The sequence below is a fragment of the Catharus ustulatus genome, chromosome Z, assembly GCF_009819885.2.
Source record: "Catharus ustulatus isolate bCatUst1 chromosome Z, bCatUst1.pri.v2, whole genome shotgun sequence".
NCBI lineage: Eukaryota > Metazoa > Chordata > Aves > Passeriformes > Turdidae > Catharus > Catharus ustulatus.
In genome coordinates this window covers 43,921,277-43,937,619 of record NC_046262.2, presented here as the reverse complement: position 1 = coordinate 43,937,619, position 16,343 = coordinate 43,921,277, and the positions used below count along the sequence as shown (strand labels likewise).

General features: G+C 37.0%; 1 protein-coding gene across 1 annotated transcript in view; it reads left to right on the top strand.

The window, feature by feature from the left end:
• AUH (AU RNA binding methylglutaconyl-CoA hydratase) overlaps positions 1-16,343 on the top strand; it is a 121,969-nt gene that overhangs the window by 57,589 nt on the left and 48,037 nt on the right. The window contains exons 5-6 of the mRNA XM_033086391.1: positions 2,035-2,127; positions 3,053-3,109. Of these exons, the coding sequence (XP_032942282.1) occupies positions 2,035-2,127; positions 3,053-3,109 (150 nt within the window). The remainder of the gene's footprint in view (positions 1-2,034; positions 2,128-3,052; positions 3,110-16,343) is intronic.

Below are 16,343 nucleotides of genomic sequence, written 5' to 3'. Positions count from 1 at the left end.
TGTTTTATACTTGTTCAGTAACTTCCATTTCTATGTGTAATAGTCTACTTGAATTGCACCATAGCTAATTCTGGATATTGCTTATCTTAGGAAAGTATTCTGCCTTGGAGTACTGTAAAAGCCGTGCAAATAGTGCTCAAGATACTGTTTGCTAGTCTGATAAATGGAACATTCATACAGGCAGTAACTGCTGGGAACTGCAGTTAACAATGACCCTGCCTTCTTATTCAGGCAAACTATTTTTTATTTACCCATGGAAAAGGCATATTTCTTTAAGAGAAAGGCAAACTGTGTCAGCTAGCAAAATTGCAAGACTGTTTGGTAAATTGGTTGTGTTGACAGGGTTATAAGTTTCTGTCAGCAACCGGGCCCTACTGGAAATGAGAGTTGCCTTTCCATATAACTAAGAAAAAGTAAACAGAGGAATAGGAGATTTTTCTATTATTCCTCTGTCTCCTATGCCTTCTGTGGCAGATGGCAGGTATAATGGATACCTTGAGCTCTTTTAAGTCACTGAAAGAGCTCTTGCAAACAGTAATCACTAGCCTCTTTTGGCACTGAAGTTGACTTAGATAATCACTATTAATCATGATCTAAACCAGCAAACGAAGGACTTTGTTTCACAGCATCTGTTAGAATCTTGAAAAGTATTGCTAAGTTTTTTTTCTTCTTTTAAAGACAATTGGATTTTCACTAGTTGTTAATCATGAAAGCAGGTCAATTTGCAACTAAAATAACTTTTGTTTAATTACATATTTTGTTTGTTACCCAGTGAGAGACTACAGGCTTGTATAATAATTGTCATGCTGATGTGTACCAATATTTATTTGACTATTTTGTTAAATGAAGCTATCTCAAGTTTATCTGTCAGGAAAAAGGTAAGCTAGGCAGCACATTTTCTAATTTAGAACTAGCTAGTTCACTAGGAAAAGTTCTATTTAATACATAAGGTTAATAATTTTTGTCATATTACCCTTCTATATTGTAAAAGGAAGTAAGTCTTTTAAAGCCTTTCATGCATCATTTGCATTTATATGTCGACAGAATAGTTTTTTCTCCTCTATTTCCAGCTAAGACTGAATGAACTAATCATTCAATTACTTGAAGCATTAAAACAAAGAAAATATTTTTTTAACATCTGCAGAAAAGGCTATTGCTGTCAAGGGCTGGTTTAACATTTCAACAAGCTATACACCCAAGTGTCCAGCTAATGAATTGCTTTTGACTATCTTAGAAACTTTAGTAGCATCAATTTACTACCTGGCTACTGTTTGAGTATATTTTAAAAGGGATAACTTGTGGTAACTCTTACATGAAACATAATTATAGCTGTAAATATACAAGTTTATTTCTAAAATGAGAATGCATTTTTCATCAAACTTTGAGTTTGTGGTAAAGAGGGATGAAGAGAAGGTGAAAAGCAGTGCTTTAAGCTGATCATTCAAATGACTCTGTGTGTCAGAACACTGATGATAAATTATATACAAACCATGCCATGGTCGCAGAGGCCTCTGGAGCCCTGGTACCTGTCATGCGTCCTGGTAACATGTGCATCTCTTTGTCAATCTGAAGACTTTCCTATCTCTATTAAGCTGTTAGCTGCTACTTTACAGGAGAAAAGGGGCAATAGTAATGGCCCCTATTGTCAGTGACGGTCTGAGAATATAAAGACACAAAGACACTCTAGCTGTGAAAGTATCACAGGCATGTCATACATACATACACTCTTTCATCTGGGACTGTTTGTATAGCTGCGTTGTCTACCTCTGCTATCTGTGTTCTTGAAGTTTACTTTTCAGATTTTTGTCAAAAGTGAGCAGAAGCCAGAGAAAGTAATGCAAACCTGTTCAACCACAGAGGGATAGGGAGAGTAAATTTCTTTTGCCAAAGTGTTGCTGATCAATTTTTAGTCTCAGTGAATTTTATGAAACTTTTTTCCCATACTATGTCTGTAGAATGAGCAAAGTGTAATGAAATCACATTCCAGAGGTGTTCTTAATGAGATTGGTGTTAATTGTTACTTTCTTTTTTCAGCAAATCTGCCTGTACCTACTATTGCTGCAATAGATGGAACTGCCTTAGGTGGTGGCCTAGAACTTGCATTAGCCTGTGATATACGGGTTGCAGGTAGGTCTGAATACTGCTGTGGAATATAGGGTTATTAGTGTTACAACTGGCTTGACTAATCCTTCTGTTGGTAACAGTCTTATAAAAAGTTGTATTTGACATTGTTTATAACCATTATTTTAAAGGACTTTAGCAGAAACCTGTTTAAGTACTTGCTAATGTTTCACTTAAAACAACTTAACCCTGTTAGCTGGATTGTTTTGTTAAACGTTTATTTGATTCTTCTGACCCTAATTTTATCAGTTTTGCGAGAAGAGTCATGTAATTTTTTTTTTCCTGTGCATTTGTAATTCTCTAGATGGAGATTTGATTTTATCTAAACTGGGTGCAGGGAAAGAACAAAAGTTCCTAGTGAGTGTATTATTACATAAGAAATTAAATTATGAAAGTGACAACACTTGTTTAAAAGAGGAACCTTGAACTAATAAACTGTCAGAACTGTAAACCTATTGATGGAAGGTAAATGGATGCTTGGTCCTGAGCAATTGCAAGTAACTTAGGATTTATAAAGTTATTTGACCTTCGAGAATATTATGTCCGGTAAAGAATTCAAATAATCAGATATGGAATTCTACCCCATTCTAAGATGTTAACATTAGGAAGGAAAAATTAACAGCTGTTTCCTTTTAGTGCTTTCCATTTGGAAGCAAGTCTCTTTTGCTCACTGTAATTGCTTACTTGCTATGTAAAAATTAATAAAGTACCGAATTTACCTTGATGGAAGTAGTTGGATCTTTCACGAAAAGCAGATCAGTTGAATCTATTTGAAGTCTTTTTAATAAATGCATGCATTAAAAAGTGATTTATTGTTCTTTTTGAAGAAAATTTAATGTATTAACAAACTTCTAGGTCATCATTATGTATTTTTCGTAGCTATTTTTCCCTCTACTTTATAGTAAGATCTTGTTTATATTCTGTTTTTTAGCATCTTCTGCTAAAATGGGCCTAGTTGAAACAAAGCTGGCAATCATTCCAGGTGCAGGTATGAATGTTTTGCTTTTGCTACCACAGATAACTAAATAACATACATACTTAGTATTAGATTTTGAATTGTTAATGGATTTCTGCTAATTTTAATGTTTCTATTAAGTATTTTAGCATGTGTTACAGCTTATTGCTTTTATTATTTACCAATATTATTAAAAAGTGTATTTCTTATTTTCAGGGACAGTCACCTGTATATTATGTTTTTAAACAAAGTCTTCATTAACTAAGTCAATATTGAATGATTCTGTAAATGACATTTAATGTCTTGATCTGAAGGCTGAGTAACTTTGCTAAGGGTCAAGCAAGGAAAAGGGATTAGCTGTCAGTGTAAAAAAGCAATCATTTGAATTAAGATCCACTTTTACATAACATTTGGTACTCTAAGATTCAAATATGGTTTTCAATCTGCTTGTATATTGGTTGTAAAGAGTTTAAGGACTGAAACTATAGCAGCAGATAAATCTGTTACCTTGCCAAAATTTTTTGAGTCAAAAACTTTTGTATTTGGAAAGCCAGTTGATGTACTTTTCGTAGAGTCAAGGTGAATGAAAGTGAAGTAATAAATAATTTTGAAGGAGTTGTTATGAAACCTTTTGTTTTTATTTTATGTATAAATCATTGCTACTTAAATTAAGATATTTGCTGCACTGGGAAAAGGGCAAAAACTGGGAAAAAAGTGCATCCCTGTGATTTTTTGCCTTAATTTCTGGGAGTTCTTGGAACTTTATACTGTTTCTTTGCTCCTGTTTTCTTTCTAATGGGTAGAACTTATTTTGAAAACACTATATTCAATTCTAATGGATACCATTGCAAGTCACATTAAAAAAACAACAATAAAAAGAGCCATAGTGAGAGTAGTGGTATGAACTTTGTATGTAAAATTGTCCCATCCTAATCTGGACAATTATTGTACAATTTCAATTGCTATATTATTTTGGTTATTGTTGAGATGTGATTTCAATCAACACTTTCTGTGGTCAAAGCTACATTTTACATAAGGAAAACAGTTATGATTGATGTCTGTTTTCTTTTTAGTGGTGGACAAAGATAATAATGCAGATGATTTCAAGGATGTATTTACAGTGGTGGTGTTGTCATGAAGTAATATGCCTTGGCAATAAGTCCCAGTGAAGAAAAAGACAGAAATTTATATTGTATACATTTGTTGTCAGTTTTTGTTCTTTGTCCTCCCACTTCTTACTTTCCTGAGTAATTCTGTAGGACAGTGTTGGAAACACACTTTCCAGTTCAAGAAATTCAGCTCAAATTCTCCATGTATTCTCTATATGCAACCTTTTTAAATTGTCTCATTTCCTTGTCTTCAGTTAATTATAGAAGTTTCAAACTTCTGTGCCCTTACCTTAAAATGCTAGTTAACTGACTCATTATAAGTTTCAGAATATATTACTGCTGTTCAAAGACTTGGGTTTGAAAAGTTGGGGGGGAGTTTGTTTGTTTGTATGTTTGTTTTGTTTTTTTCTCATCCTAAAATAATGAGTTAGGTGTATCTTCAGCTCGTTGGAAATGTGACTGATTTAAACTTGTTACATTGATTTTTCATCTACCCCAACATTTTGGTGTATGTTCAGTAATGAATTTTTTCCCTATTCCTATCAGCCTTTCTGAGAACTGTTTTTGTTGAATGTATTTGAACTCATCACAACCTTTTCACAACCTGTCATGTTGAGCAATAACATTATTTCAACGATTATTGCTTCTTGGTGTCCAAATAATAATGATTGTGCCTTTTGTCATCAGAAAGGGAAGAGTTGGTGAAGGAATTTTGCAACTGTCATTTAGGTAGAGAAGCCAGATAAACACACTTGAACCATAGGCTTCGTGCGTTAATGGAATATTTTCTGAGAGGTTTATTTCAAGCTGCTCTGAGTCAAAAGAGAACTGTGGAGCAGAGCTGAAAAGTGAGCTATAGCTCTTAAGAGGCCTACATAGATTTCTGCTGCCATCTAGTACACCTGAAATCTGCTGGCAAACTCAGTTGCTTCTTTGAATTAGGTTCCTGTACCATAGCAAGTTACTGTTTTTATTCTGCTCTGTCAGCTGACAGGAATATGTGATAGATGTAAAATTTTAACTCAGGTGATAATTAATGGGTGTTTGAGGCTATGGAAAACATATTTATACTCTGAGGGTTTGCTTTTTTTAAAACCCCAGAAATTTATAATCAAAGAACTCTGTTAGAAGATTGTTACTAGAATTTAATAGCATTAAAATATAGATCCAGGGCATATCAGCTGTTACGTTTTGGACCTTGTTGTATATTATGGCGTATTCGTTCTTAATGAAATGTGATTATCAAAACACAGAGTGAGGTGCTGTCTATTGACCAACCAGTTTTAACACATTTCCTAGGTGCAAGACATTTTTGTTTTGAATATGCACAGATGTACTGTAATTTTCTAAAGGCTAAATTTGAGCAGCAGTTAGTTGAATTAACCAAAATTATTTGTTCCTTCTAAGTCTGCTGAGAGTCTTGACCGAGTACGCATTTAAAAGAGTATGCTGTATTGTAGCAGGTTTAACCTCCTCAGAAAATTCATCCATGGCAGACAACATAGCAAGACCAAGCCGGATGACAGAAGTGCCTCCTTTTATACAATAGCTATGTTCACAGACCTGCTGTTCACGTGAGGGAGCAGGATTATTCTTCTGCATTTGGAAATCAAAACCCAGTTTTCTGCAGTATCGAAAAAACTTAAACTGCCAGAATGTGAAGCAGGAAAAGTAGAAAAACTTTTTATTTTTCCTCTTGAGTACATCCCACTTTCTAGTAAGGAAGGCAAGATTCAAAGAACTAGTGGAAATGTGTAGCAGAGAGAAAAGTTTGGTAACTTGGCGATGGGAAAGTTCTCTGAGAATGAATATTGATGATTTTTTGTTTTCTAAGGAGAGTCTGCCAATCATCATTGCACAAGTGGTCTTATGCCAACACAAAAAATGTGTCATAGAATCATTTACGTTGGAAAAGACCTTTAAGCTCATTAAGTCCAACTGTCAAATAAGCACTGCCAAGTTCACCACTAAACCATGTTGCTAAGTACCGCATCTACACCACTCGAGTGACTCAACCACTTCCCTGGACAACCTGTTCCAGTGCTTGACAACCCTTCAGTGAAGAAATTTTTCCTGATAGCGAGTGTAAACCTGCTTTGGTACAACTTGAAGCATTTGTTACTTGGTAAAAGGGATTGACCCCAGCCTCTTGTCAGGTAGTTGTAGAACAGTGCCTCATGAGACGCTTGTTCCCTTCACCGGCTCTACTGCCCTTCTCTTGACATGATCCAGCACCTTAATGTTTTTTCTGTAGGCATCTGGAACTGGACACATGATTCAAGGTGTGACTTCACCAGTGCCAAGTTTAGAGGGACAGTTACTGCCCTGGTCCTGCTGGCCACACTGTTGCTGACACAGACCAGGATGCCACTGGCCTTGGCCACCTGGGCCCAACTGGCTAATGTTCAGTTGCTGTCAACCAGCAGCCTGGGTCCTTTTCTGTCAGGCAGCTTTCCAGCAACTCTGTCTCAAGCCTGAAGCGTTGCAAGGGGTTGTCTCTCAAGTGTCTTTTCTCTTTTTATGGAATTTCAGCAAAACTTTCTGTTCAGGCAGGCTCGTCTTCTTTCCCATTGAATCTTCTTTTGCCACATAGGGATGGTCTGCTTCTCTGCCTTTAGAATTTTCTTCTTGAAGAAAGTCCAACCTTCCTGAAAGCCTTAGCCCTTCTGGACTGCCTCCCAAGGGACTCTATCAACTAGCCTCCTAAACAAGCAGAAGTCTGTCTTCTGGAAGTCTGAGGTGGCAGTTCTGCTAAGCCTCTTCTTTACTGCTTTGAGAATTGAAAACTATAATTTCATGGTTGCTTATGCACATCATCCTTCTCTGTTCATAAATAGCAGGACGGCACCTGGCCTCTTCGCTCACTCACCATCTCTGTCAGGAAATTATCTTCCACGTAGTCCAGGAATCTCTTAGATGGTTTCTTCTGTGCTGTATTGTGTTTCAGAGTGTGTATGGGTCTGTTCCTCCCCTCTCTTTCTCAGATTCCTTCCCTGTGAACTCAGTGTCTGCCTATTGTGGTATAATTTGTGGTTTTTAGGGTAGAGGTTGCAAAAACAAACAGTCCCTAGAATTTTATTAAAAGTAGGTGGCCAGATGAAGGGAAAATTTTATTGGCCTCAGATGAAAAAGTTTCAGAACAGACTAACCTGTTCTTAGGCATGAAAGAAAGGGCTCGGGAAGAAGTTGTTTTGTATGTCTTAGTCATGCATAAGGTTTCAGTCATAATACATATCGCAGTGGACAGCAGTGAGTTTGTATGAGACTATTTCATGAGAAACCAGACTTCATTAGCTTTGCAGTTTAAGGAGATTCTTGTTACCAGTCAGAGTGACTTTTCTCAAAGCTATTCACTGCTAAAAGAAGTTGCTATTTTTTGATGTCTTAGTTAAAAAGCTGTTGAAACAACTTATTTTTGGTGCAATCCTGTATCTGTACAGAACTCAAAATAGTGTGGGCAGAGTCTTTTTACACAAGAAAATAGTGTTAATTCTCTTTGTTTTGTTTCCCAAACTGGCATTAAAAAGTACAAATATCTGTCATTAATTGAATGTAGTTTTTTTGTGTCTCTCAACTTGTAAAGGAAGTTTTTCAGTGACAACTTTCTCCCAGGCCAAAAACTGTCTTTTGGAGCATTTTTTTTTTTCTTCTGCTTTATAACTTTTAAAATTATCTCAATTAGTGATGTAATTCGGTTTTTATCTCTAGATTCTCACAGTGGATGTTATACTAAGCCAGCAGTTGATAGATGATGCCTTTCTGGCAGATATGCTTTCATTTATTGGTATTTTATTTATATACCACTCAGTATTAGATCTGTTATGGAAAGATAAAAGCACTTGTAAAGAACATACATAAACCTCCTACTCTGTTAATAGAATGAGATATATTAGTTCCACAAGGGGAATTCTGTGATAGCAAGAAGTAAAAAAGACAGGCATATATATATAAATAATTTGCATTTTCTTTATGCAATTTATTTCCACAAAAGATTTAGATGTAAGGTAGGTATTGGTATTCCATGACCATTCTAATGGGTAGCCCCGTTCAGGTACTCTTTCACTGAGCATGGGTTGTACTATCACATTTGTATCTTTTCCAGACCATCTCTGCACTGCAGGGAACTACAATTATGTTTCCACAAAAAAAAAAAAAAAAACAAAAAAAACCTTCATTGAAATTAATATGCTTATTAAGGTAATTTGATCTTGCTAGATAAAAACTGGCTATTGGCTGCATACTTACAGCTGTCACTCTTTTTTTTGTTTGTTATGTTTATAAAGGCATTTTAATTAGCAAGGCTTTGTTAATTTCATCATCCTTTAATTTCATCATGCCTTTATTCTTCCATGCTCCTCCCAGAAATCCCACTACTTCGTTCCCAAGCTGTCTTCCACTGTTCAGTATTAAAATAAAAACCAAGCACATAACCCTGGGATTCTGCTTTCCTTGAGAGCATTCTGTTGAAAGGCATGTTTTATGAAGAAGACAAAAAAAAAGGAAGGAAACAGAAAGAAACTCTTTTAACTCTCTAAGAAAGTCTTTGTAAATAAGCTTTTTATTCTTTCTACATCTAAAAGTTACTTTGAACTCTATTTTCCAAAGGTGAAACCAAAGCTTCAAGCTGTAGGAGACTGGACTGGTTTTGTCTTTAAAATGTAGAACAAGGAAGAGATTAAGTTAGAGGATTTCTGTGTTCTCCCTTTACTTTGGTAACAGTATTGTTTTGACTGTTCTTCTAGACTTTAAATTGTATTTAGAGAAATTACAGTACTTACAGATTACAAGACTATAAAATAGGAGATAGGAACACTGAAATACTAGGAGTTTTTGCATAGGAAGAAAACTAGTATAAGAATGAAAAGTAAATTTAGGTAAAGTAAATTTAGGTAATTATAGTTTATTTTCCTTATCTATGAGAGTATTAATTATTTGCTTTTAAAAACATCCCTATGGTCCTTGTTGCAGTACTTACTTTAAAGCTACAAAATTTTCTTCTATTTTGGATGAGAAATATGTCAAAGGAATTTCCACATTCGAAAAACTCACACAGAATATGTTCTTGCTAAGAGCAGTAGTTGTCCAATTCAGCCAAGTGTAAAGGTTAAATTGAATGTCAGACATTTCAAGTTGAAATCCAATGCACATTACAATGGATTAGGATATTATTTAGATTTTTATATTTCTGTATTGTTGTTAATAGGAATAGCATTTCATAAAAGCTGAAAAAATGGAAGTGATACTGTTTGTGATAGTGTCTGAGGTAGGATTTGAAAGCTCTGCACATTTAGTGTTGTTTTTCTGTGTATAGGTGCTTCTTGATAGTATATCATCACAGATTTTAGAATGAAAAAATCTGCTTGTTTTGTGTAACTTTTTGCCTCTTACCTGGGTAATACTGTACCTTTCTTGTCCATCTTTGTTCCTACCCCCACTAGCCTATTATTTTCTTCTCCTTTAATTTTTTCATATAGTCTCCCAAGTTTTTACATGAACTTTTTTTTCATTACATTAGGAAACCTGTATAAGAGTCTTTTAAAATGTTTTAAGTTCAACTCTTAGTCCTGAGACAATAGAGTGTCTGATTGGGGGGAAAAAAACCCAAAGTGAAAAGTTAGCTCTGAGTCTGGGGTTTTTTTTCAGTTAGTCTATAATATCTTTTGTGACTTCTGTTAGTTCTCCTGTTTCTTTAGCTATGTCCTGTGTCAGAGTTTTAATACTATGAAGTACACAAATTAAATAATAGTATAAGACAGTTTAAAATAAACTCCTGAATCCACATCTTCAGCATTTTATCCATACTGTGCTTGAACTTTTATTTACTGTGGATCAACCAAGAAAATTCGTTTTCTTCTTCTTGACAATTAAGAAAAACTTTTAATTTTTTTTTTACTGTGGACTAATAGTGACTGTTGAGCATTTAACAATTCTATTATGATTTGATACAGCAGAAACCCTACATTAGTTACTCTAATAGTGTTTATCTATTTTTCTCCAGTCATCTGAAGTCTCAATACATCTACTTACATTTTAATATTTTTAATGTTTGTTTCATAGGATTAATTTAACAAATGACCTGAAATAAGAAGCTACCAATGGCATAGAAGAGAGGTGTCTTAACATCCATGTTTTCCTCAAAGTAATTAAACACAGTATATAGAATGTTTCTGGGGATAAATTTGTTCTGCTTCTGTAAGTTGAAAAGAATTGTGGTTCTCACAGTTTCCTTTTCTTAAATAAAAGTAAGCTGTCATCAAGTGACTCATTTTCTTCCTTGCCTTTTAATAAATTGTAATGGTGATGTTGAGGTAAAACTGCAAAATGTCTTGCAATACTAACACTGCAAAAACTCCACACATAAAACTAATGTTTTGCAAATTATGTGTACAATTTTTTTTCGTGTTTATAAATAGAATACTTTCCAAGTAGTAGCAGTGTACGAAAAAAGAAATTATATAACTCTGTGTTATCCGAACTATCCCTTGTACCTTCATGAAGCAGGTATCTCCAATACTCAACTTTGCAGAGGGATCCTCAGAGCAACCTTTCCCCCGACCTGCTAGCCAGAGAACACTTTCCAAATCCATATTAAAAACTCAAACAGTATTTCCTGCAGAAAGAGGAGTTATCGAAGGGTATCATGTGTGTCCCACATGACTGCAATTGTATAGAATAGTATTTGAAATGTCATGTTCAGTGTCAGAAATTGACCAGTTTTGACATTCTGGTTTATTTTGCTAGCAGAGATTGCAGAACATTTCCTCATGACCTAATTTTGGAGATGTCTTGTTTAGAAAGTGGAATTAACAGTCAGGTGTTTGAGAAATTGAAGTATCTTAAATAGCCAGGCTGTATATGCAATGTACTGTGTTTAATTAAGATTTTTACTCTGATGCTGTAGAGGGAGAAGGAAGTAAAACAAGGAAAAAGAAAGCCTCAGAAGCCAAGCTGAGCATTAGAGGAACTGCAGGGCAGAGACAGGGAATTTTGTTAATCTTGGAAAGCAGAGAATAGAAGTTCTGAGGTCATATAATGTACCAATGGAGAAATCAAATTTTACCACCCAACAGTGATTGAATGTTCCTTAGGTTTTTGTCATGTCTTGGGAGAATAAAACCATTGTTTTTTTTACATCAAGATTGAATTTTGGAGTACTGTTTTTACAAAAATTCATTGCTACAACCTGAGCAATGTTATCAATTATTTTCCAAATTATCATGGGTATATAAGAAAGCTTTCATGAGTTGGAAAATTGTTTTGTGAAGTTAATGTATTGCTCATTCTTGAATGACAGCCAGAAAATGAAAAAAATCCAACAAGTTATTTGTTTTCTTCCATCCTTCTTAAGTAATGTAGACTTAAGTTCCATTCAGGTACTCTTTCACTGAGTATGGGTTGTACTATCATGTTTGTATCTTTTCCAGACCATCTCTGCACTGCAGGGAACTATGCAGTGAAGCTTTGAAAAGAAAGCAAACCCCAGCTTTGCTCTTGCAGCTTGGTTTTTCTCACTGCGTATTTAGAATAGTATGACACTGAATGGAAATTATGGTCTAGGCCAACTGTAACAATATGAATGGAATTCACAGTAGGTTTCATAACGTAGGTACCTTGGGGTGCTCAAGTGAAGAGGACATAGAAAGAATAAAGTAAATAGGGAATAGAATGATCTAAGATGGTGCTACATAAGGAACTTCATATTTTTTTCAAAACTAGTTAAAATATAAAAATTACAGTAATTTCACGAATACAAGCCGCACCAATTTGACCAAAAGTTTGGTGGAAACCCGGAAGTGCGGCTAATATTCGAGGGCGGCTAATACATGGACAATATTCTAAAAGCTGCCAACACAGAAGTGAGAGCCCGCGGCAGCCCCAAGCCAAGCTGGAGCCCGGCCGGCCCCAGCTGAGGTGGGAAAGCCTGGCAGAGGCGGGGCCAGCAGTGCGGGGGGCGGGCGGCAGAGCCTGGGCCAGCAGGGCGGGGGAGCCCGGGAGAACTGGGGCTAGCAATGCAGGGGAGCATGGCAGAAGCAGTAAGGCCGGCGGGTGGGGCTGCCTGGCAGCGGGGGAAGCCCAGCAGAATCGGGGCCAGCAGCGTGGGGGTGCCCGGCGGTGCGGGGGCCTACAGTGCCGGCCAGGGCGAGGAAACGCGGCGGTGGTGCAGACGGGAGGGGGCGGCCGGCGAGCCTGGCAGCGGCGGCGGCGGCTGGCCCGCCAGCAGGGCGAGTAAACGCAGCAGCAGGGCGGCCGGCGTGCCTCACAGCGGCGGCGGGGGCCGGCCCGCTGGCAGGGCGAGTAAACTCAGCGGCGGGGCGGCCGGCGTGCCTCACAGCGGCGGCGGCGGCCGGCCCGCCGGCAGGGCGAGTAAACGCAGCAGCAGGGCGGCCAGCGTGCCTCGCAGCGGCGGCGGCGGCTGGCCCACCGGCAGGACGAGCAAACGCGGCAGCGAGGCGGTGCTGACGGGAGAGGGGGACCAGTGAGCCCGGCGGCGGCTGCAGCACCACCCGGCCGGCCCCGTCGGCAACCATGAGCGGGCCGAGCCTTCCTGGCCCCGCCCCGAGCCAGTAAAGCCCGCTATGCCGCGATCCTGTTACTAATTGACCAATTTGTGAAAACTGCGCACGGATTCTCGCTACGAACGAAAGTGCGGCTAATATTCGGGGTGCGGCTTATCTATTGACAAAGACAGCAACATTGTCGAGGCACCGGGGGTGCGGCTTATAGTCCGTGCGGCTTGTATTCGTGAAACTACTGTACCTCTGGTACAGACTTGCACATAATCAGTTAAACGAGTTTTCTGTTTTACTCATACAGATATATCAGAGTTCACTAATGCCTTTGATGAAATAATTTTCCCCTTGTGTAAAGTTTGGACTTAATTTTGGAAGTTGTACAAAGCCTTTGTACAAGACGACCCTTTTTTACTTTGTAAAAGATCACTCTTTTGTTCCACAAACATGTCCTAAAACCAGAACTTAGTGTCTATGTCAAGCTCTCTTGTCCACTAAAAATAATAATATAAACTTCCAAAACTCCAACTTCCATGTGAAGTTTTTTTATTATTTTCTTTCAATATCTTATGTCTAAGCCTATGCAAAAACAAAGGAAGACAAAGTAATAATAGCTGGTGTTTCTGGGGAAAAAATGGGGCATGAGAAAAATAAGAACTTACTGGGTATGGAAAACAGAATTGAATGAAATTTTCTATTAAAAATTGGTGGTTTGGTTGTTTTGGTCTCTTTTTAAATTTAAAAAAAATATTTCATTTTGGAAGTAAATATCGGACGAATTAAAGACTTGGCTCCTTCTGGTGGCCTATAGGCTAAAACAAAATAGCTTAAATTTCTAGGCTCAGCCTCTTCCATAGTCAGCATTTCTGAATTTTAAGGTTCTCTACCTTTTCTAACTACCTTTCCAAGTTCCTCTGTAAAGAGCCTCATTGTTACTTCAACTCTTTGTCAGAGATTAAATTTTGTCTCAATAGTGTCCTTTCTTCCTGCAGCTTCACTTACTCACTTTATTTGACAAATTAAAGCAGCTTTTTCTCTATTCTTCCTGTCTCAATGGTAGCAAAAGTGGTAAGGGGAATAAACTCCTTTGGAGTTTTAAGAGAGGTAGAAAAAATGGGCAGGTAAAGTACAGGAAATTATTAACTTTAAAATAATCAATGAAGGTGAAAATGCATAAACAACTCAGTCTGGATTGGGAATTTATTTTCTAAAACCTTGAGGTGGTGAGGGGAAAATCTAAGTTTATCTTTTAGTATAGAATCAAGCAGAAATATATTATTCCCAAATTACCAGTATATGTGCATGAGAAACATACCAGGGCAACGGAATGCAACAAAATAAAAGGAGTAAGGAAGATTATTCATCTAGGTAATTTTAGAAGACTTAGTGCCTATCTCTCTGCATTGACAGCCTTAGAAACATAGAATCCTTTATTTAGTTCTTGGTTTGTCACTAAATGAGATGTGTAAAACAGATGATGAAAATACTCCTTGTAGTGTTAAGAAACTTGTTAATATGTACCACAATAGACACAATTTAGTACAAAATGGTGAAGATGGTGCATTGGATGCAAACCCATGTAGATGATCATATTATGTATTACTTGGTCATTTTCAGTAGTCCTGTAAAAGTGGTGGCCAAATGTGCATTTTATTGTGAGATAAAAAGTGTGTGTAGAAGAGAAGACCTGCATGATTTTCATGGCTGAGATAAGCAACTTCCATAAATTTGAATCAAACCGCTTGTAAGCTACTTTTAAGTGGTTTAAAGTGACTCAGATTCTGTGGTGCATCCCCCTGTCCCCATGCCTGCCCTTTATTATTTTTAAGCCTACAGTTGACAACACCTAGTTATGATAATGCCACAGCCTGTACATATAGCTGGGATGGTAGTCTACAAGGGCATTGTGCATAGACACAGAGACAGAAGGTGTCGGAGAGAAAAAGGAGTCAAAAATATGCTCACAGATCAGGAGGTTACTGAAAGATAAACTAAATGGGTTAGAGATAGAAACATGAGGACTTTGAAAATTTTTAATAACTAGGAGAAAGAAATAAGATACTAAAACTTTTCTATTGATACTCTCACATAAATGATTTATTAAGAAGGAAATAATTAGTATGGGGTTTTATTATGTTTATTTTTTCCCAGATACTCCTACAACATTTTTGAAATTTAAGTGATGGGTATGTCCGTCCAAAACTTAGTCACTCTTCATGACATTATTTGCTCAAAATTTCCACAGGCACGGCTGTTTGTCGAAGTTAAGCTTGCAAAAGCTATGATGATAATTTAGGATTTTTTCAGTAGCCATGAATCTGGAGGGAATCTGGAGGATAAAGGAAAACCCACCATTTTGAGGAGATTAAATGATCAGGGATTTTTTCAACCTTTTAAATTCTAGACCTCTTGTGTAAGTCATTGTGCAAGTGACCCTCACTCTTCATAGCATGCGGAGAACACAGTTGCAGTTTTGTCATTGGTATGTGTTAGTAAGGACTTGTAAGCAGGGATTGCTGGATGAAATTAATTGCATTGCATTACTTATGTCATGTTCAAGTCTGACTTAAGAAAGAATGTTCTGGGATTTTTACCAGTGCTGTAATAGTTTTCTTACAGTATTTCAGTTTACCTTCTGCACTTTGCTGGATTAGTGAATGGAAAGCAATTTACAGAAAGCAACAGGCTTTGGAAAGATGAAAAGAAGTTGGAGTATCTTTTACTTCGTGTTGTTATTAAGATTCCCCTCTTCAAAATGTCTTCATCTCAATATAGATGTTACTGGAGGCGAAGGATTGGGAGTGGGGCTCTGGTGGACCAGCTGGAGTGTATAAATGGGGGCTAGTATAGACGCAACAATACTTGGTGAGTTCCTAAAAATTGTGTTGACAACTGTTGAGCTCATCTATACTCAGTGTGTTTTTTGAAGAGAAGCCAAGGAATTTTTAATCAAGGAAGATTACTGAGCAGATTACTGTGTGCTTAAAAATAGACTTACTTTTATTAGTAAAACTTTTTGTTTAAGCCTGAAGTGTTACATTTTTCACTGAAAATGCAAAAGCTGTTTTGATTTAAAACGGTATTAAATTATTATGAATGAGATGGAAAGAGATAATGAGATGGAAAGAAGGTAATATTCTGTTTAATCGAAATGTTGCATAGGAATGTCAGCATGAGTAATATAAATGCATTTTAACTTTAGAATTTAATGGATCTCAGACTGACATTTCAAGGGAGAGAGGATTTTTCAGTGACTTGTTAGATTGCAGAATGTCTGATTGAAAGAAAATTCTTTATGGAATGTTTTTGTGTGAAGTTATTTTGGTAATCTGCTCTCTTAGGACCAATTGCTAGTCTTTTCCCACACTAATGAAACTAGGTCACTAGTTTTTGGCACTCATCCAAGTTGTGAGATTTATTTGGTGTTCAAGCACACTGTCTAGAAATAGTGATGCAATGTCAGCAAGGCCACTTTTCATTTCATGAACATCATTTTCAGTGCCCTGGAATTAATTTATTCACTGACCTGTTAATAACTGCAATCTGTCACTGGCTTAACAGAGGCTGAGGAAGTGTCTGGAAATAGTCATGGTCGCCCTACCAGGTGATCAGTTACAGGACTGCTGTTCAATGTAACATTTTTTGGTT